The sequence below is a fragment of the Ochotona curzoniae genome, unplaced genomic scaffold, assembly GCF_017591425.1.
Source record: "Ochotona curzoniae isolate NIBS_2020 unplaced genomic scaffold, NIBS_Ocur_1.0 scaffold_1852, whole genome shotgun sequence".
In the NCBI taxonomy this organism is placed as follows: Eukaryota; Metazoa; Chordata; class Mammalia; order Lagomorpha; family Ochotonidae; genus Ochotona; species Ochotona curzoniae.
Genome location: NW_024467087.1, coordinates 29,909,293 through 29,931,727, shown reverse-complemented (window position 1 = coordinate 29,931,727; position 22,435 = coordinate 29,909,293). Strand labels below are relative to the sequence as shown.

General features: G+C 39.8%; 1 protein-coding gene and 1 long non-coding RNA gene across 8 annotated transcripts in view; both read left to right on the top strand.

Moving 5' to 3' along the window:
- The window catches only part of TMEM164 (transmembrane protein 164), a 164,634-nt gene that overhangs the window by 54,195 nt on the left and 88,004 nt on the right, over positions 1–22,435 (top strand). For 4 of the 7 annotated variants that reach the window (XM_040999605.1, XM_040999612.1, XM_040999607.1 and 1 more), the window contains one exon: positions 14,628–14,677. The exons of 2 other annotated variants lie outside the window; for them this stretch is intronic. In XM_040999605.1, coding sequence (XP_040855539.1) covers positions 14,628–14,677 — 50 coding nt within the window. Of the gene's footprint in view, positions 1–11,723; positions 12,780–14,627; positions 14,678–22,435 lie in introns of those variants that run through there. One more of the 7 variants, XM_040999611.1, reaches the window with a different exon arrangement.
- LOC121169157 lies at positions 2,944–5,491 on the top strand. Its single transcript, XR_005885821.1, has 2 exons — positions 2,944–3,217; positions 5,251–5,491. It is a non-coding gene; the product is annotated as an uncharacterized LOC121169157 (long non-coding RNA).

The window sequence follows — 22,435 nt, the reverse complement described above, 5'->3', positions numbered from 1 at the left end:
CATTGTCAGTAGGTGCTGTACTTCAGGTCGGATGAATTTGTCAGCCAGGCAGTGAGCTTCTGGCACCTGTTTGAATGCCTGGACACCCCAGAGGCACAAACCTGTGCAGCTAGCTGATGGGTGCATTGTTTATTATGTTCTCATTTATACCCTAGGGATAAGTGGTAGGCATTTTTAATCCTAGTTTAAAAGTCAAGAAAAATGAGGTCCAACCTGTCTCCACTCCCCAACACCAAGTCAGGCCACTGTCATGTAGTTAATTCTTTGATGACAGAGCCCTGCTCACATGAGCTGGCCCATGTGGCTGTGACCTGAACATAACTGCAGGAAACTGGACACTATCCATCCCTCCTGCCAGCTGGCCGAGGCTCTGTTACTTCAGACTTTTCTTGAAGAGTTTCAAGGCAAACAGGTCATCCTGTTCTAAATATTTTTCTGGGATTGAGGTCAAGGCAGCCGCATGATCCTCCCTGAAATAGGTCAGAGTAGGAGGACTCCCATGGTTTCCTGAAAGGTCAAGCCTCTTTGTGCTCCATGCACCCTCTTCTTATCTCTCCCAATTTGTTTCCTGGGCTGAGTTGCCTAGGGGTCAAGCAGGTGCATCCTGGACAACCATTTTGTCTGACCCTGTGGTAGGTTCTCTGCAGGATGGGGCAGAGGGAACCCCTCCAAAGAGAGATGATGTCATGGTGGAGATGAAAGGACAATTAGCTTCAGATTCCTGATGTTTAGAAAAAATGGTGTCTGTATTGAATGGGTGAAGACTTCATTATTCTTTGTGTAATACAGCGTAACAACTGTTTACATGGCATATATGTTGTGTTACCTGTAATAAGCCTAGAGGTGATTCATAGCATAAGGAGGATGTATACAGGTTATATGCAAATGATGTATCACTGTGCAAGGGATGGGCATCTGTAGATTTGATAGCTGGGTTGGGGTGGGGGAGGTGGTTCCTAGAACCAATCTCCCATGAATTCCGAAGGATGCATTTGAGGCCTCTTGTTGTGTGCCCTAATTATCCTGTAGCTTGGTTTTCTCATATGTCAACAAGAGGGTGGGAAAGAGTATTACTAATGTAATGGGATTGCTGTGATCAATAGATAAAAGACATGTAAGATGGAGACTAATGCCAGGCACATACTAAGCTGACCATTTAATAAAGAACGGATGCTGCCAAAACTGTTGTTCTTATTAACAATAGCACGAGACTAAGTGATTACGTACTGTACCAGTAAGTACCAATGAAGTTCAGCGGAGGAATGAGATCAGTTGGAATGAGTTGTCCAGGAGCTCTTTGGAGATGGAGGAAGTGCCAGCTAGAGGGAATATGAAAGTTCAGTGCAGGGACACTAAGCCAGAGTAGAGAATAAAAGAAAAAACCCACCCAATGCCTGGCATACTCTACCGCCAGTCACCTGTGATCACAGCCAGCATCTCCACCCCTTTCGGGCTGTTTGTTGTGGGGGATCTCGCATTGCTGTTTGTAGGTGAAAGGTGTCAGGGAATGGAGAGCTGGTTGGCTGGCTGCAATGGCTTCACCTGATGATTAACCTGATGAATTTGAAGCCTGGTTGGTATGAACTTACCTTGGTCATGTGCATCTTTAACGGGCTGATTCAAACTCCGCACTGTAAAAAAGACTGACTAAATCACAAAGGCCAGTGGGGAGAGAGTGAGCTTGTATAGAGAGCACATTTGTGCCTATCAAGCTTATCTGATCTGATATCAAGGATTCTGGAGCTAACTCAACACGACCTGCTGGCACTGAGGGGCCCATGAGGAAAAAGTCAGGTAGGTTTGTAGGCTGTGTGCATCAAATGTTTGTAGTGTGATTGCCATGTGTGTCCTTTTCTCTCTCCATTGTTAGAGATGTATCAATAGCACTTTTTCTCTCTTTTTTTTTTTTTTTGTTTCTTGTCTGTTTTGTAATCTTGACAGTTTTGGAGCTTGTCTTATTTTCAACAGCAGCATAATAATTGCAATGATTATTTTATTGAGGTACTTTTGTTTCTTTTTTTGTTTTTTTTTTTCCGGCTTCGCTCTCAAGTTCAAGGGATGCTGCCATGCGGGGCTGCCACGAACGGCTATGCACTGCACAACCCTAGGAGAGGGTGCCATTCACATACACTGTAATTGAATGGCGCCACTAGGGTTGTGCAGTGCACAACCTATACAACTGTACTCGGCGGCCCTGCCATAATATGTCAGTTCTTCATCAAGGGTAAGATTTTGGGAAAAGCAAGCAGTAACAGTTTGCAATAGTTCTTAGGGACTTAGGAAGGGAGTTGAAACAAAATGTTGCTGCTGTAACTATCAAAAAAGAAGATGTAAAGTTGTGGATTTGGAACAATTACCTTCTGATAGTGGCAACCATTGTGCAGGACAACTACTTGTCTTCATTTTCCTAGTAAATAGGTTTGGACAAGCTGCAAAGTAAGGATTCAAGAACAGGGAGGGATTTGCAGAGGAAGGAGAATTTGAAATGGGACTTAAAGAAGCAGGATATAAACATGGGGAGGTTTGTGGGAGGAGGAAGGGTGGGGGAATCTGAGATGGAAGGAATAGTAAGAGAAAAGACGAAGGGAGGCACCTGGAAGAGCTATGCATGGGGACCGGTGAATTCTTCTTGGGTGACAAGAAGGTCACAATAAAGGGATTATTGGGGGCCAGCACTGTGGCTCAACGGGCTAATTCTCCGTCTGTTAGCACCAGAATCCCATATGGGAACGAGTTCAAGTCCTGGCTGCCCTACTTTTAATCCAGCTCTCTGCCTGTGAGGCTGGGGAAGCATCAGACAATGGCCCAAATCCTCGGGCCCCTGCATCCACATGGGAGACCTGGAAGAGGCTCCTGGCTCCTGGCTTTGGATCAGTTCAGCTCTAGGCATTGTGACCATGTGTGGAGTGTACCAGCAGATGGAAGACCTTTCTGTCTCTCCCTCTTTCTGTAAATCTGCCTTTCCAATAAAAATGAATACATCTTTTTTTTTTTTTTTTTTTTTTTTTTTAAGAATAGGACTAGTGAAGAATAATGTAGGTTGGAGGTCCAATGATTAGGATATATAGGGACTTGAACGCCAAATTAAAGAGGATGGACTTTACTCAACCAAGCAATCAGGAGCTATTGAAAATTTATGGACTTTTCAAACTGGTTTATTGTGATCTAGTTCACCCATTTAAAATGTGCGATTGAGTGGTCTTTAATATGTTCACAGGTAAGTGTAAGCACCAGCACAGACAGCTTTACAACATTAGCATTACCTCCAAAAGAAGGTCCATAAAATGTGTACCCTGTCACCCCCTAACTGCCCTTTCTCTGCACCCCAGCCCTAAGGAACTGCTCATGTGACTTCTGTCTCTATAGATTTGCCTGTTCTGGACATTTCATGTAAATGGAGTCATTATAATCTGTGACATGTTTGACTGGCTTTTCTCGCTTAGCATAATGATTGTAAGATTCATTCACAATGTAGTACATTTTATGGCCAAATAAGATTGTAGTGCATGTCTGGATGTAGTCTGTGTAATGCGTCTGTGCTTTAATGAGCATTTAGACAGTTTCTCCTTTTGACTTGCACATAATGATATGAAAATTTATGTGTGGATTGTTATGTAGACATAGATTTTCTTTTTGTAATAAAGGAATTATTTCAGAGGCAGTGAGACAGAGATCTTGTGTCTGCTGATTCAGTGCCCAAATACAGTGGCTTGGATACAGTGGCTTGGACTGGGCTGTCTTTGCTGAAGCTGGGAGGTCGAAACTGAATTCATTTCTCCTGGTGGGGTGACAGGAACCCCATAACTTGAGCCATCACTGCTGCCTTCCAGGGGCTGCCTTCACAGGAAGCTGGAATGAGGAGCTAAAGGCAGGAATCAAACCCAGGTTCTCTGATGTGGCACGTGGGTGTCTTAACAGGTGCTTTACCCACTAGGCTAATTGCCCATTTCTTTTCAGGTAGTGTGAAATCGGGTAGTGTGACTCCTTCTACTTGTTCTTTTCATGGTGGTTTTGGTTATTTTGGGTGCCTTGAATTTTCCTATGAAATTAAATTTGTTTATTCAACACACAGTGGAAAAGGGAGGCAGACACAGAGACAGAAAGAAAGAGCCATCACCCACTGGTTTACACCCCAAATGCTCAGTAATGATTAGGGCTGGGCCAAGCTGGGAGGTGAGAAGTCAGCCCAGGTCTCCCACCGCGAGTAGCATGGACTCAGCTGCTTGAACCATCATCTGCTGCCTCTCAGAATCTGCACTGGTGGGAAAGTAGAGTCAGCAGCAGCAGTTAGGCATCGAACTGAGGACTCCCATATGGGACTCCATGTCTTAAATAACGTCCCAAGCATAAGACGAAATGGCCACCCCCCTGTGAATTTTAGAGTTGTGATAACAACTGTGATGACTCCTATCATTTGAAGTTTTTGAGTGGAAGTGTTAACATAATTGGGGTGCTATTTTAATAACGGGAAACTGACAAAACTGGAATGAAGGAATGAAGGAGACCCGGAGAGCAAATAGGAGAGTGCTTTAGTGATTTAAGAAAATGACAGGGACTTAACTAGGGAGAGAGAATGGAGACAGATTTGAGAGAAGTGGGAAAGATTGAAGTGATATGAAAGGGCAAAAGGCAAAATAGTTCTAAAGTTTGCAGGTAGGCTAATTGATTGGATAACAGTACCTATTTTGAACTTTGTATTTTTTTTTTTATTAATTACATTTCATTTTGTGGCACAGTTTCATAGGCTCTGGGATTCCCCCAGCCCCTCCCCAGACCCTCCCCCCACGGCGGATTCCTCCACTTGGTTGCAGTATTACAGTTGAACTGTGTATTTTGAAATTATTTGACTTACAGGTAATTTGAAAACAGTGCAGAGACCTTTCAGCCAATTTCCCCTAATGTTAACAGGTGATCATAGTACAATTGTCAGAACTATGAGGGGATTTCAGGAAGTGCACGGAAAGTGAAGTTAGAAATACATCTTCTGTTTTGTTGGAAAACAAAAATGATTAGAATCCGTGTATTATTTTCCCCCTAACATACATTCTCTGATTCTTTTTTTTTAAGAGCCCTTGTTTCAACTTTGATGTAGTACTATCGGCTATTGATTGGCTTGTTCCAGTTTCGCTGGCATTTTGGCTGATATCGTTTGTCTGGTATCCAATCCAAAATCCCATGTTACATTCAATTGTTCTGTTTCTTCTGCTTCCTTGAATCTGTGACAGTTTCTCAGTGTTTCCCCCTTATCAGTTTTGCAGTTTTAAGGAATACTGGTCAGTTGCTGTGCAGAGAACTCCACATTTGGCTTCTGTGATGTTTTTTCATGTTACATTGAAATGCTGCTGAACAGCCAGGAGAGCACAGGATCTGTGGTACATGGTCATTGTTTCCAGGGGTTACAAGATGATGGTGTTATCCCTGCTAATGGTAACCTTGACTCCGGTGATACCTGCCAGATTTATCCGCTGTTAAATTAGTTTTAACCTTTGTAGTTAAGAAGCAGATTATATGCCAAAATAATATGTGTATTACTGATTTTTATCATCTATCAGTGTTCTTGCCTGCAAGTCAGTTGCTTCAGTTTTTATGTAATGTCATTTGTATGTTTATTTCATACCTGCTACTTTTCTCTGTTCATACCTGCTTTCTTTTTTGTCTACTAAAAGAGAGAGTTGTCCCCTTTTCGTTTTCTTTGAAAGATATGCAGACAGGAGGAGAGACAGAGAGGAAGATCTTCCATCTGATGATTCACTCCCCAAGTAGCTGCGACGGCTAGAGCTGAGCCAATCCGAAACCAGGAACCTGGAGCCTCTTCTGGGTCTCTCATGTGGGTGCAGGGCCCCAAGGCTTTGGGCCGTCCTTGACTGCTTTCCCAGGCCACAAGCAGGGAGCTGGATGGGAAGCAGGGCTGCTGGGATTAGAACCAGTGCCCATATGGGATCCTGGTGAGTGCGAGACGAGGACCTTAGCCCCTAGGCTACTGCACCAGGACCCTTTTCTTTAATTTTTCCAAAAACAATTCCATTCCACTCTGTTATCACAGACTTGCTAAACCACTAACCACAATGTTTAACAAGTAAAAAGTGGAAAGATCACAGTTCCAAAGGAGTTCAGACATGGGCTAAAAGCAGTCAAATCTGTAAGAACAGGATGTCCATTCCTGTGCTGTCTTTGGCATTCCATATTAACTCCTAAATATCAGAGAAAACAGGATGTTTGTTGTTGAGACTGGCTGATTTGAGTAAGCATAATATTCCCAGTAGCATCACTGGTTGCAAAAGACAGGATTTCGTATTTTGAAAAATTCATGTATGTTGAACAAATTGCAATGGATTTCAATTTTTTAAAATCTTTTAATTCCATTTACCCAAAAATGTTGTGAAATATACTCATCATTTTTTTTATCATTTTAATAATTTTATTTGTTTTTGATGATGTTTGCACAGTTGCTCAGAGGGTCCAGGATCAGAGGAAAGTGGGCAAGATCATTGTTTACATATTTTCTTTTTCTTCTTCCTGTATCTGGGAGAGGAGAGGATGCAATGGGAGAGGCCACGCCCAGCTTCCCCAGTAGCTGATGTCATGCCAGGATCCCCATTGTGGAGCATACTCGGAGGGTTCTTTTCAAGTGGATTCAGTAGTTTTGAAATGCTGTTGATAATTGTTGTTCCAAGGTCAATGACTGACATAATCCACTTCAGAGTCTCCATTTGCCCAGAAGTTTACTGTCAAGTTTTACTGGAGTAGTTATCAATTTGTTCTATCCTCCTTCCTCTGCAACCCAATGGGTGCTGTGGCCCAGCCCAACCCAACCCTGCCCATCACACGCTCAGCCCTAATATACACCAGGGGGAGCTGAAGCCTGGTCAGCAAGCCCCAATAACTCTCATTGGACTGGCTTCCAGCTCTGGTTCCTGTGCCTGCCAGCATCTGCAGTGAACTGGTCCAGTCTGTCCCACATCCCATTCAGCTCTTGTACACATGCACTGATTCCATCCTCCAGCCCATACTTATACCGCACACCACCAGGCCCATCCCCACTCCTGGTTCTTGTGCTTACTAGTGGGAATTACAGTCCTTTAGAGAGGTGCCCACAACCTCCCCACTGGACTCACTCCCTGCCGCAGATGGTATACACTCAAGGTGGTAATGCAGTCTAGCTTGACAGGACTTGCTCCCAGCCTCAACATTTGTCAGCTGATGCTGCAGCATAGTCCAATCTGAATGGTAATTTTTGAAAAGTTTTTTTGCTTAATGGAAAGGTAGATATACAGAGAGAAGAAGAGACAAAGAGATCTTTCATCTGCTGGTTCACTCCCCAAGTGGCCACAACGACCAGAGCTGAGCTAATCAGAAGCCAGGAACCAAAAACTTCTTCCAGGTCTCCCACACGCAGGTGCAGGGTCCCAAGGCTTTAGACCATCCTCTATTGCTTTCCCAGGCCACAGAGAGCTGGATGGGAAGTGGAGCATCCAGGACATGAACTGGCACCCATGTGGCATCCTGGCGTATTAAGGCGAGGACTTTACTAGGCTACTGCACTGGGCCCAGCAATTGCAATTTGTCAGAAAAGAATGATTGTTAGATACTAACTCTCAATCTATTATAACAGCATGCCCAACAGAAAGCATTTAGGGCATTAAACAGAATGCATGCTTGTAATAAATTCTGCAGGCCATAAGAGAATAAACATGTAGGTGTTGTTTTGAGTTATTAGGGAAGGCTTTATGGAAGAAATAAAGCTTGCCACCAACTTAGAATTTGCAGTGACAGAAGACAAAGAACATCCAGTCAGGGTAATGCTATAGATGGTGATTTTTTTTTATTTTGTATAATGTGCCATGCATGAAATTTAAGTACTGCAAGCAATTAATTCTCAAATCTATGAGGAGATAGTGCTTTGTAATCCCCATTCATTAGATGAGGAGACTGAACATAAGTATTCACGCCCTGTAAACAACTGCTGGACAAGGGAAGCTGAATAATAAATAGACCAGAATGAGAAGGAGAGTATTGTGGCACAGTGTGTTAAGCCACTGTCTGAGATGTCAGCTTCTCACATGGGATCATTGGTTGGAGTCTTGGCTGCTCCTCTCCAGTCGAGCTTCCTGCTCATGCATCTGGGAACAGTAGATGTTGGCCCACATACTTGGGCTGCTGCTGTGAATGTATGGATTCCTGGGCTCCTGGCTTTGACCTCACCCAACTGCTTCTATTATGGCTCTTTGGGGAGTTGAGCAGCTCACGGGACATTGACTCTCTATCTTTCCCTCTGTCTTTCTGTAATTTGGCCTTTCAAATACATAAAGTTTGATATGATTCAAAAATATAATGGTAGACATTTCTTAAAAGTCATAGCATTATTTATTTGAAAGGCCAACAGATGATGACAGTGAGATTTCTTGTGTTAATTCAATCCTCAAATGCCAGCAATGTCTATTGCTATTCCTTTTCTGTTAAAGCTTCATTTTAAAATATATATGTACCCAGATGAATTAATGAATGCAAAAGGCTAAGAGGGCTATCCTCGTGGCAAAGAGTATTAAGCCTCAACAAGAAGCTCCAACATTGCATATGGGAGGTGGGGTTTGATTCTTGGCTACTCTGCTTTGCATTCAGCTCTCTGCTAATGTGTCTGGAGAGGCAACAGAGAATGGTCCGTTGGGTCCTTGCTACCCACAGGAGAGATCAGAGTGATGTTATGGGCTCTTGACTTCAGCCTGGCTCAGCCCTAGCCTATGTGGCTATTTGGGGCTTGATCCAGTAGATTGAAGATCTGTATCTCTCTCTTTGTCTCTATAATTCTGCCTTTCTTTTTTTTTAAAGGTTATTTTCATTTATTTTAAAGATGAGTTACAGAAAGAGAGAGAGAACTTCCATCTGCTGGTTCACTTTCCGAATGGCTGTAGCTGCCAGGACTCAGCTAGGCTGAAGCCAGAGCCAGGAGCTTCATCTTGGTTTGGTGGCAGAGGTCCAAAAACTTGGACCATCATCTTCTACTGCCTTTCCAGGTATATCAGGGAGGAGTTGTATCAGAAGTAGAAAAGCTGAGGTTTGAACCTGTGCCCATCTGGGAGGCCAGTATCACAGGTGGTGGCCTAACCTGTTAAGCCATAACTCTGGACCCATTATCATCATCACTCTGCCTTTTAGATGAACAAAAAAATATTAAATGTGTATATCAGAATATTATTATGCAAGCATGGAATTAGAAAAAATGAGATTAGATAAATTCATAGTTTAAAATGAGGGGTTGCTGATTTAGCTGATATGGAAAGATGGATTTTGTGTTAGAAGCAGAATAATTATAGCTGTTGTGTGTTGAATGCGAGTTAATGTGTTACACATTGTGCCAAATGCTTTGCTTGCCTTATTACATTTGATCCTCTCCAGGACCTTGAATCATAAGTACTATTTTTATGTGTGTGCCTATTGTACAGATTACAGTTCCTTTAATCTCTTATTCAAACGGCCCACTGATGGTAAATAGCATAGCTAGCATGTGGATCCAAGGCTGTGTTGACTCTAAAACTTGTATTTTTTTTTAAATGGCTCATTCAAAATTATAGGGAAGGAGAGAGAGAGAGAGAGAGAGAGAGAGAGAGAGAGAGAGAGAGAGAGAGAGAGATCTTCTATCTGCTGGTTGACTCCACAAATGGTTATAACAGCTGGAGCTGGGCCAGGCCAGGCCAGGCCAGAGCCAAAGTCAAGAGCCAGGAGCCAGGAGTTTCTTCTGGGTCTTCCATATGGGTCCAGGGGCACAAGTTTCTGGATCATCTTTTACTGCCTTCCCAGGTGCTTTTTTCTTTTTTAAGCAGGGAGTCGGGTCAGAAGTGGAGTAGCAAGGATTCAACTCGGTACTCATATGGCATGCTTGCACTACAGGTGGGGGCTTTAGCCACTGTGCCACAACAAACTGTACCATAGTGCTGGCCCCTAAGGACTGCACCTCTAACAAGCTGCAGTGGTATTGACTCTGCTACAGTCCTGTGAGTAAGAATGATTGTCTGCATCCTGGGAACATGGTATTGATGAGCGTCGGGCTGAACACTGCCGGGTTGGACATTATCAAATGTGACTTTGTGACTTTATTCATTCCATGTCTGCTTGGTCAGCATCACTCCTTCTTTAGGCATCACTCAAGCAAGTTACAGTCTGATCTTTCAATCCTTGCATGTTATACCTTACTACTTAGTAGAAATTCTTATTTCCGTTTTACTTAAACTCTTGAAGGAAGACTCTCTGTAAGCTTCTAATCGTCACAAAATAATAAATTCCCAGAAAGATGTAAGCTACAAAAGGTTTAGGAGACTGAGGCTGGGCATTTAACTTTGGAGTACAGGCAAGGTGTCTTGGGGAAATAATGCCTAATTTTGTCTCTGAAGAATATGTAAGAGCTACAGAAGAAAGGGGGAAAGATAATTGTGGAAGCTTCCTTAGAATAAGCAATGGCATTGCTTCTTAGTGTCAGGAATATAAATATAAATGTTAAAAAAATTAGAATTACAAAAATATTAGGAATATGATGAGTGACTGTAAATCCAGGGCTGTAACAGATGTACTGAGTTTGATATTCAAGCTGGAACACATAAAAGATATGGTTAATCTATATATAGTTACATAAAGATAAAACAATTATTACATCAAAAACCTACAGCAGTGACAGCTTTGTAAAAATATTTGTGATAAATATCAGTCTTATTAAATGTTACTAATCTATAAATAAGTCTTACAACTCAATAAAACGAACACACAAGTTGAAAGATAGATGAAGTGTACAGATGGTCATATCATATAAGGAAAAATATGACTAGACAATAAACATACCAAAAAAAGACTCAGTGTTTTTTTTTTTTCTTGAAGATTTATGTGTTTATTTGCAAGGAAGAGAGGGGAGGGAGATTTGGGACCAGGCTGAAGCCAGGGACCTGGAACTGAATGCATCTGTGCCTCCCACAGGAGTAGTGGGAGCCTAAACACTTCAGTGGGTTGAAAGTGGAGTAACTGAGACTTGAACTTATTCCAACAAGGGATGTGTACATCCTAAGTAGTGGCTTCTCTTGCTACACCAAAATATCCACCCAAAGACATGAGCTCTGTAAGGGTTTATGGATTGCAAATGCACACTAGAGACAGACTAAGACAGGTTGTAGCCAAAACAAGTCTGTCATTTGGGAATGTTGGACTCTGAAATTTGACTATGTAAATCTGATTTGCAGTTCTGTAGCTCTTGTGTTTTGATACATGTTGTATTGTAGAGAGTAGTTCTTATGAGTCATTTGGTGGCTTGGATGTGGGACCATTGAAGTGACTCTGTGTACTATGTTAATCTTGAGAAGGGTTAGAATATAGGGATGAGGAGCCCCCCAACGGCCTGATCCATGGCTGGCTTTGGATGGAAAGTATATTTAACTAGGAATTATGAGATCTGGGATCTCATCAGAAAAGCTTTCTGGAACCGTTTGCCTTTGGTTTCTTCATCTATAGAACGGGGTTACCTCCCAGTCACTGCTGGCTCACAGGCTTAACTTCAGGAGCCAGGATACAAAGATTTCTGTACAAATGCCAAGTTTCAAATTTGGTTTGGGATGTATTGAGATATCATCTAACTTTAATGTGCCAACTTTGGATTTTAATGATTAATTGATTTATTTGGAAGCTAAAGCTGGGAGCCATGAGCCAAAAGCTAGCAGTCTCATCCAGGTCTCCAACTTGGGTGCGGGGACTGGAACACCTGGACCATCTTCTGCTTCTTTCCTGGGCCATTAGCAAGGAGCTAGATGGGATGCTGGTGTAGGCGATGGATTAACTTGTGACACTGCTATGCTGTGTGAGCCCCAACATATCATGTTAATCTTCCTGCCTTTCTTATTGTCACTTCTGAGTATCGCCTATTCTCACGCTATTTTAACCAAAAGTAAAGGTTAGCTTTTTGTCTGTTAGTATGAGACAAATAGTACCAAACTTTGGAGGTGTTTAGAAGCCAGCCAAGGCAAAAAATCAGGGATACTTATGCTAAGGCCTTTGGGTCTGTTAATCAAGCTCAGAATTAAAGTTTCTTTTTCAGAAGGCTCTACTGGCTAATGGTGACGACAGATGTGACTCTAGCATGACAGAGTGGAGAGGTTCAATGTCATACATCTCTACAGTAGATAAAAAAGGCTGTTTTTACTGGAAAGGGAACATGACGAATTTGGGGTCTTCAAATCTGTTCTACAATGTATCTAGTTTGAATATTTCTTGAAAAAAAATTCTCTATGTTGGTAATGGGAATAAGGCCAATGTGCTGATCTGAATGACTTGACCATATAAAAGTAACTATGGATAAACTCAGTTAGACTCGACGCTGGATTAGCTGCCTGGAGAGAAGTTGGATCTGACTGATGAGGATGATAATACAGTTAACTTGCTTGTTACTTTTGGTGAGTTTCGTGCTTTTGATATAAGGAAGGTAGGAAGCAGCTACATGAAGGTTTAGGGGGAAATCGGTTTTTAAGAATCTACTTATCTTATGTGTGGATATAGAAATTAAGAGTTAGCTGTAAGGTTTAGTATTGGATTTTTACTTCTCTCTTTAGCATGTTGAAAGAGACTTGGGTATTCCAGAGGCTCAGAAAGGCTACTGGTGTGGTTCTTTGTTGACCCTAGGGTTATAAGGAATTTTCTGAGGTGGTTGGGTCCCCTGTGTCCTCTCAATATATTATAGCTTCTGAGTGTAGCCTAGGAGGGCCTGCTGCTGGGTAACTGTGTGCAGCCTCCAACTTGGTCCTGTGCCTAAGGTGAGTAACTTCCCAAATGGATCAAGGGTAAAGAATGCTAGCTTGCTTTATTTCTTCCTTGGACTGCTCCTTAGTGGTGGGGTGGGGAGTGGGGCTAAGTTAATATTTGCATAATTGAAATTCCAAGTCTACAATCCTTATCAAAAACCATTCAGGTCAGAATTATTTAAGAAATTATTTTTTGTATGATAGGTAATTTCCATATACTTCCAGTGGGGTCTAGAGAAGCAGCACCCCAATAATCAAATGAATTATTATTTTTAGGAAAAATATAAATATCCGCTTATGTGGAATAGAGTATAAATACATTTATTTCAGCTGCTACTACTTTAGCTTTGAAAAGAAAATTAAGTTTTTAGAGCTTTCTAGATTTGAGAGTTGCCAATTAAGGACTGTAGACTTGTCATTTTCCATTGGTTCTGTACTTTTAATCAAATTGATCCACAGGGAAAAGGCACTTCTCGATGGAGTTTCCTTGGAGAGGTTCTTTGATGAAGTATTGTGCAGGTGATGGCTTCTGGCCTTGTTCTAAGAGGCCCTTTCTCTTTTCCATCCTTCTTTCTCCTCCTCTTGGCAAAGATTAAAACAAGCTCTGTTCTTGGTGATTTTCCATATAGTACACTTAGAGACTCTGAGAGGACTAATGAGCCAAATGGTAAAGAACATATGCATGACAAAGGCAATAAGATCCACAGTGAAGTCCTCTATATTGTTTAGAGAGCTTGACAAGATCAGGACACATGTCATTAAATCACTGTAGATGAAGAAACTCTACATGTGAGTTTCGTCCTCCTGTCAAGTCTTAGTTCTACTGAATTCTGTGACCCCTGTAGTAGTGTAGTCCCTAGTTACGTATTCAACCTACAAGCTACCAGGAATCACCTCTAACATTTGTTAAACATGCAGATTCCTGATGTTCCAGACTTGTGAAATCAGAATTCCCAACGAGGGAACCCAGGGATTTATATACCGGACAAAATTTGCCAGGGATAATGGTGATGATGATTATGATGATGATTTGCGGGGCGGGGCAGGGGGGCATCTGTCGTGTTGAGAACCATTACATGCGTAAAGCTCACACTGCCACTGCTATAGCTTTTCAAGGCTGTAACTCAGACCTAGGTTATACCAAGTAGCCAAGTACTGATTTGTCTCTTAGAAGTACAGAGATCATTTTGTTTCATTTGACTTGGGAGGAGAATGGAAGTGTAAAAATCACCTAGGCATGCTTACCAACAAAAGAATCAGAGTGGCAGTTTCATAGGATTGCCAGATAAATTTGAATTTCAGAAAATGAATAATGTTTTAGTACAAATGTGTTTCATGTGATGTCTAGAACATGCTAAAATATTATTCATTGTTTATCTGGAATTTGAATTTAACTGGAATCCTGTAGTTTTATTTGCTTAATTTGGCAATGCTGGGTTTTGATTAATCCACCTTACCCCATGGTAGGCAAACCAGAATGGCATGTGTGTGTGTGCATGTTCTATGCTCAGAATCTGTTTTTACCTGCCCTGGGTTTAAAGCTTCAAACACTGGTTACTTGTATATTATTGAAGCTGAAGCATTGGAAAATTGAGTCTGATCATTCTTCATCTCTGTTTCTGTCTCTCTCTCATACACAAATACACATACACACATGCATGCATGCATGTGCAAAAAATGAACATGTAGTTTGGAAAAGCCACACTTGCTTGCCTCTACTTTTTTATATTACATTGTGTTATAGGGCTGGTTATTTTATTGTTGTTATTATTTTTTGGTTATTGTTATTATTATTAAAGTAACATTGTCTATGTCTTGCGTATCTCTTGCTAACCACTCTTATTTCTTCTTCAATTGCAGATCTTTCTCTTGGCCTGTCCTCCATCTCCCGGAGCTATCGTTGTCTTCAAGTAAGAGAACTTTTTTTTTTTGCCATTTTGATTTTTTCTCCTTTATTTCACTGCTATTTATTTGGACTGTTTTTGCTCATTTGATAACAAGATGATAAACAGTGCTATGGCCGTGTTGGGCTTGTGCTGCTTTGTTTTTGGGCTTCCCTGAGGGACTGGTCTCCTAAATATCCAGTGAAACAGGGAGATATCCTTTTTGTCCAATCATCTTTGTGATGGTGATTGTGTGGCTGGGGCATGCTACTTTGCACAGTTGATGCCTTCCTGAAGTTTGTCTTAAGAGCGTGCGGGTGAGAGAAAGCATCCCTTCGCTCTACAGTCTTCACATTGTGATTCTCCACGGAGGATTTAGTTTTCCACACCGAAGGGCATGTGCTTGCTTTTCTGTGAGTTTTTCCTTCAGGTGCAAATTAAAGTGAGGAGAGAAAAATATCACCTTATAACAAGTTCTGACTTTTTAAAAATAGCAAGCATCAAATCCATGAAAGAATACTGCAAGCAAATTGTATTTCTCTGAAGGCAAGTTGACTTAAATGAAATTATCCTGTGTCCCAGAACCCTCATTTGAACCATGAATTGTGACCATCTCACTTATCAAACCTTTTATTGGAGTTACTAATGAGAGGGTGAATCGACTGAATTAATTTCATCTCTTTCCCCTTTCCCTGGCCCCCATTTTAGAACTGTTTCTGAGCAGTGAAATGGCCACAAGCCAGAGGAAGGGAGCAGGAAGTAAAGAGCTCAGCGGATCTTTGGATAATTGAGAGTGGTGTAAATGGCTTTCTGATTTACTTAATTCATTAAAGTATTAGAAAGGGGGTTGGCTGTTCCATTTGCTGTTTCAAATAGCTCGGTGAAATAGCCACTTAGTCTGTTGCCTTAGGTAACTGTGCTGGGTGAGAGGCAATAGATCCTGATTTCATGTTTTTTACTTGGACGGCTCCTAAGGGAAAGGGGTATTTAACCCTATTTACCTCCCTTGGTTTTCCAAAATGAGCTCAATTATTCAGTGTAATGTTTTTAAAGTAACATTTATTGATTCTATTTCATTATTACAAAACTAACAATTTGCATTATAGAAAACAGAGATACATTAAAGCAGAATGCAAACATCACCCTTACTCTTAGCCCAAGAGAGAATTTTGCCTATTGTCTTTCTTTTTTAGTAAAGAGATACCATATTACATATTAATGTTGTTTCCTGTATCTTTTGTAAGTTTCATTTCTATGTTTATACACATGTATGAATACATAAACATGATGACTGGATTTATTTTTTGTCTTTCTAAAAAAATATATAGTGATTCTTTGTTCTTTGTTTTGGCTCCCAGTCGTGACACTATATCATCCCTGAATGTGACCCAACAAGGTTGTGAAGCTTTCAAACTGCCATTTTTCCCCCTATTTGAATAGGTTCAACCTTAAACATGCACACATGATTTTGGAATGTTCACTGTTTTGGCTAGAACCCTGTATATGCAGTGTTAGAGCTTGCTATTTTCACCCAAAGTATCATTTGGAAGTTTATAATATAAATAACTATTGGTATAGTTTTTATTCTGCAGCATATTTCATGCATGTGAAATAATTTTTCCATTCTTTCCTATAATTAATGAACATTTACGTTCCTTACAGATTTCTTTCAATACAGTCACTACTGAAATAAATGTCATTGTGCATATGTCTTTATGCATTGCTGCTTTAAATTATTTACATATGCATAAAGATGTAAATGTATAGATATATAGACAGATATTTACCTATAAAAATATATGCTACCAGATGTTGAATGGATTTATGGAAATAGGCTGTTATATTTCACCTTTGCATATATTATGAATCCTTCTTTCCTTTATACCCCTACGAGCAATGGATAATATAATTTTTAAAGTCAACAACCTAATGAATGTAGCTGCATGCTATTAGTGGATTTCAGTATTATTTCATTTTATTTCCAATTAAATTTATTATTTTCAATTGTTTATTTATAATCCTCCAATTTTCCTATGGTTTTATATATTTTTTATTTATAATATCTATGTATTTTAGATATTGTTCCTTTGGTGTCATCTTTGCTGCAAGTATCTTTGTCTAATCTGTAGTCATTGACTATTTTAAGGATTTTAAAAATTATATATATATATATAGAGAGAGAGAGAGAGAGAAAGAAAGATTGAGAGAGGCAGAGAAAGAGAGAGAATGAGAGAGAGAGGAAGGGAAAGAGTGATTTTTTTCTCTGCTGGTTCATGTCCCAGATGGCTGTAACAGCCAGGATTGAGCCAGGCTGCTTGGGTGGCAGAAGTTCAAAAACCTCGGCCATTCTTTGCTCTGCTGTTCTCAGGCCATTAGCACTGAGCTACATTGAAATTGGGACAGCTGAGACATGAACTAGGATGCCAGTGTCACAGGTATCAGTTTTACCTGCTCGACCACAATGCCGGCACCTGCATTGATTTTTTTTTTAAAGCTTTGTTTATTGATTTGAAAGGCACAGTGACAAAGAGAGAATGAGAGTAAAGAAATTTTCCATCTTCTGGTTAACTTCTCAAATGGTGGCAACAGCCAGGTCCGGGCCAGGCCAAAGCCAGGAATCTTCTGGGTGTCACACCTGAATATGCAGACCCAAACACTCAGATTGTCCATCCTCTGCTGTCTGCCCAGGCACTTTAGTAGGGAGCTGCGCTAGAAAGGGGACTGCTGTGTGTCAACCATCACTTTAATATGAAGTGCTGGTATTGTAGAGAGCGCTGGCACTAGGTATTGAGTTTACAAATTATATGTATAATTATTAAATCTTTCAAAATATGCAAATTTAGCTTTTTCCTTGTAGTATCTGGATTTGCAGTCTTGGTTGAGATTGCTTTCTTAGAGATGGCCAACCAGTTGTACTAAAATAGCTTATGAAATAATCCCTAATTTTTCCCCTGTCAGTGAAACTAGCATCTTTGTCAGCTATCAAATGTTTTATATATTAGTATCTATTTATGGATTCTCTATTCTTAGCATCTCTTTCTGTATCAAAATCTTGATTTCATTAGTGTTTGAAAAATGTCTTAACTGTTCTCCTAAATGCACATCTTAAGAGCATTTTAGTTATTTTTCACATAAACTCTATTTGTGTGAAATATCTATTAGAATTACACTTGTTTACATTTTAATTTTTGTAATTATATAATTCCTTTTACCTAAGAAATTGTGAGTTTTTTTTCCCTAGATCTTGTTTTATCTTTCCGTTAAGCTCATTCTTGTCTTCTCATCTAGCCTATGCTTTCATTGATGCATTTATTTCTCAGGAATTGACATTTTCATTCCTGTTATGACCAGATTTTTTTCCCTTTCCATTCCTAAATGATGCTTGCTAGAAATATAAAAAATATTTTTTCTCATATTTAGCTCATATCCATCATACCAAGTTCTCTTTTTAGTTCTGTGAAATTGTATTTGGTTTTGTCTCTTTCTGGTGGTCACCTCAGTTATTTCATTGTCATGCTGCACTTGTCAGCAACTCAAAGACAGGGTTAGGGAAAATGGTGCTGGGTGGCTTCTCTGCCTAAACCTGATTTAAATGACAGTGTTTTCTGTGTTTCTCCACACTTGCTGTTGGTGATTGTTAAATAATCCGTTTTACTTCAATCTAGATTTACATAGAGATCATTAAAGGGGGCATTGTTACTGCATTTCATCAAATGTCTTCTTCATTATCCATGGATCAAGTGGGTTTCTTCCACTTACATTTTTGCTGCTGTGAATTATGTTGATAGATTTTCCAGTTTTGAAAATACTCATAACGTTACTGAAATGAGCTTCCTGTTCTTTCAGTAATTGGTCCATTGCTAGATTCTGTTTGTCAGTATTTTGTTTACAGTGTTGTTTCAGTATTTGTAAGGGAGGCCCGGATCATTTTTTAAAATACTGTTTTCATCAGGTTTAAGGATTCAAGACTGTGTAAAATGTGCTGCAGGATGCGCCTTCTGTTTTTCTGGCATGGAATATTTTAATTACCCTTAGAAATTATGTGTTCTTTAAAAGTCAGATACAACTCAGCTGTGCAGCCCATCTGGTCATGATGTCTTTTCCAGTGGATAGACCCTTAATTACCTTTTTCCAGTGTCTTCTGTGATAATCAACCTATTCAACTCTTTTTGGAACTGTTTCTATCATTCGTATTTTGCTGGCCAATTACCTATTTTTTTTTTTTTTTTTTTTTAGCTTTCAGATTTGTTAGCATACATTTTAGTTGAATTTGTAGTTTCCTTTTATTTTATAATTTTAAAATTATATTCTCATCTGTACTTAGGTCTTTTTGTTCCCCTTGGCCTTAATGTCTTTCATGTCCTCTTTTGTGCTTACTAGGTTTCTAATCACTTTATTTTTTTGACATCTTCATATAACTAGATTTTGGATTTATTTATCCTTTTTATATTATTTTAGTTGTTTGTGTTTTCTGTTTAACATTTAGCTTTTATCTTCATTGATTCCCTCCTTTTTTCTAATCTTGCAAGAGAAGTATTTATCCTTTTACCTTTTGTCTTCTTCAATCATAATTTTGCGTTCTGCTTTGTTAAACATAATGGTTCCTAAATTGCTCTTTTATTATATATTCTCTTCAACATCAATTTAAAAATAAACTTGATATTTTGAGATAATTATATATATATCCAACAATATAGATATAGTGGTAAGGAAAAAAACACAGGAAATCCCACATGCCCTTTGTGTAGTTTCTTCCAAGGGTAACCTCTTACAAAACAACAGCATAGTAGCCCGGTTGGGATGTTGACCATGATCCAGTGTGATTTTAGTCGGATGGCTCATCAACACTGGTCCCATTTTGGTAGCCTTACTTACTGCTTTCCCACCTGTCCCCCATCCCTCACCCATGGCACCCACTAGTCTGTTCTTCATTTGATCATTTTGTTATATCACAAATATTATAAAAATGAGGTCATGCAATGTAACATCTTGGGATTGACTTAGTGAAAAATCAGTTAACATTTCTTGAAGACTCATTCAGGTTTCTGATACATAACATTTTTAATGGGGTGCATTTCATTCCATTATGTGGAGTTACTCTTCATTGTGAAGTTGAAAGACAGCATTTTAGAAACTAGAGAATTCTCACAATAATAACTCCATCTTACATTAGTATAGCTCTTTACTCTTTCCAAAATAATTTATCTTGCTTTTTCAAAAAGATTTATTTATTTTTATTGGAAAGGCAAATTTACAGAAAGATATTCCATCTGCTGATTCACTCCCCAAATGGCTGCAGCAGCCAAGGCTCAGTTGAGCCAAGCCAAGCAGTGTCAAGGACTTGAGGCGTCTTCTGCTGCTTTCCTAGGCCTCAAGCTGGCAGCTGGATTAGAAGTGTAGAATCTGGGACATGAACAGGTGCCCATATGTGATCCTGGCACTTGTAGGCAGAGGATTAGCCAGTTGAACCATTGCACTAGCCACAATACTTTGTCTTAAGTCATCTCATCATATCCTTAAAATAATGCTGTGAGGTAGGGATATATAAAACAAATGGGGACTAGAAATAAATACACTGGAAATAAAACAAATGGGAACAAAATATATTAAATAACTTGGCAAAGGTTATGTAGTGGCAGTCAGGATTCCTATTTTTCCATTTTCTTGTAATGCTCATGATAAGGTTTACTGTGAACTCAGTCATGGTGGCACACATTTTATTACATGGATTATTTCATTTAATTATTCCAGCAAACCTGTGTGGAAAGTGCTGCTAGTATCCTCAGTAACTAATAAAACAAAATTCAGACAAGAAGGGAAAGGGGTGGAGAGAGAGAGAGAATTTGGCTGCTCAGATGGCAGCAATGGTCAGGGTTGTGCCAGGCTGAAGCCAGGATCCAAGAGGTTCATCTGGGTCTCTCACATGAGTGCGGCGGGGGCGGGGGACCAACATATTTGGACCACCTTGTACTGCATTTCCCAGAGAGAGCTGGATTAGAAGTGGAACAGCTGAAACTCTAGCTGGCATCCCTATGGGATGTTGGTATCTCAGCCTGTGACTTTACCCTCTATTCCACACCACCAACCCTTGCTGGTTCTTAATATTCTGAAATTCCTAAAGGAGAGGTAAGAGACCTTTATTGCTGTATAGCCAGGACCATGTCCCCCCACATGACCATGAACCTGAATTCCACTTGTGACTTCTGTTTCCTTTTCCTCAGGTTTTAAAAACATGTCTATGTGTGTATGTGTATGACTTATTTTTATTTGAGAGACAAATGTACAGAGAGAGAGCCACAGGTCTTCCATCCATTAACTCATTTCCCAATTGGCTACAATGACCAGGGCTGCGCCAGAACAAAGCCAGGAGCATGAAGTTTCTTCTGGGTCTCCCATGTGGGTACAGGGGACCAAGCACTTGGACTGTCTTCTGCTGCTTTTCAAAGTCAGTTAGCAGGGAACTGGATCTGAAGTGGAACAACTGGGACTTGAACCCACATATGGGATGTTGATATTGTGGGCCCAGGCTTTACCCACTATGTCATAATGCCAGCCCCCGTAAGTAAATTTTTATATGTGCTGGGGATTGTTTAGGAGGCTTGTTGTCATTTACATTGATGTAACTATTGAGTTTTCTGCTTGTTTTCATGCTCTAATATTTTCAACAGCTGGTAGATGAGATTTCTCTTTGCCATGTTTCTGGCTACTTCTTTGCCCATACTTTTTTCTTGGCTAGTCTCAGTCATAAATTTTTCTTTCAACTGAAGTTGAAATACTGTTGCTATACTCTCTCCAAAATACTGTTGGGATTTTATTACACCAAAACTTGTGTGGGCATCATTACAACATTGAGTCTTTTCATTCACAAAAAGACATAATACATGTCTTATCTACTCATGTTTTCTTTTGTATTCCTCAGTTTTATGCTGAAATGTGTTTGTGCATGTGTGTGTGTTTTGTCAAGATTATGCCTGGGCAGTTTTTAGTTTATAATAAAATTTATTTGTTGTATTTTCAAATGAGTACATAGGAAAGATTTCAGTTTTATATGTTGATTTTATATTTGCCCACTAAGCTTAACTCTTGTTCCTAGTAGCTTTTCAATTGCTTCCCTTGGATTATTCTGGAAATAAAATCCTATCAAATTGATTGTGTTAAGGGCTAATTTATTTCTTTTTAAAAGAACTAAACCTTTTTTGTTTGTTTCAAACCTGATTATGTTAGCTGGAACTTCTGGAACAATGTTAAATAGTAGTGGTGCTACTACAGGAATCCTTGTCATGCTTCTGAGTTTAATGTAACTGTTCCTCATGTTTTGACTCAGTTAGCTCTGTTGGTAGCTATTGCATTAAGTTAGGTATATTTTATAATGTTAAGGAATGAGTATTTAAAAATTTTATTTTTAATATTTCATGGATTTGATAAATATGGAGGAAAGTTGGACAAATGCTACAGTTCTTTTTTTGTCTTTTTTCTCTTGATCTGCTGGGTGGAGAGGAGAGGGGGCCACTCCTTTCTGCCAAACTACATCAGCACCTGAGGATGGCAGACAGTCATATGATGATGCCTCAGAGAGCCCAATGTAGGGAAGAATGTTCCAAGGTATACTTCAGTGGTTTAGATAGTTCTAAGACATCTTCAGCTTTGTTGCTCCTGGATTGAGAAAAGATTTCCAAGGTCTATTTTTTCTCAGAGTCTACCTTAGTGCCTTCACAGACCCAGGAGCATGCTATAAAGCTTGACAGAGAACTGTCCAATATGTTCTGCCTTCCATCCTTTGATGAG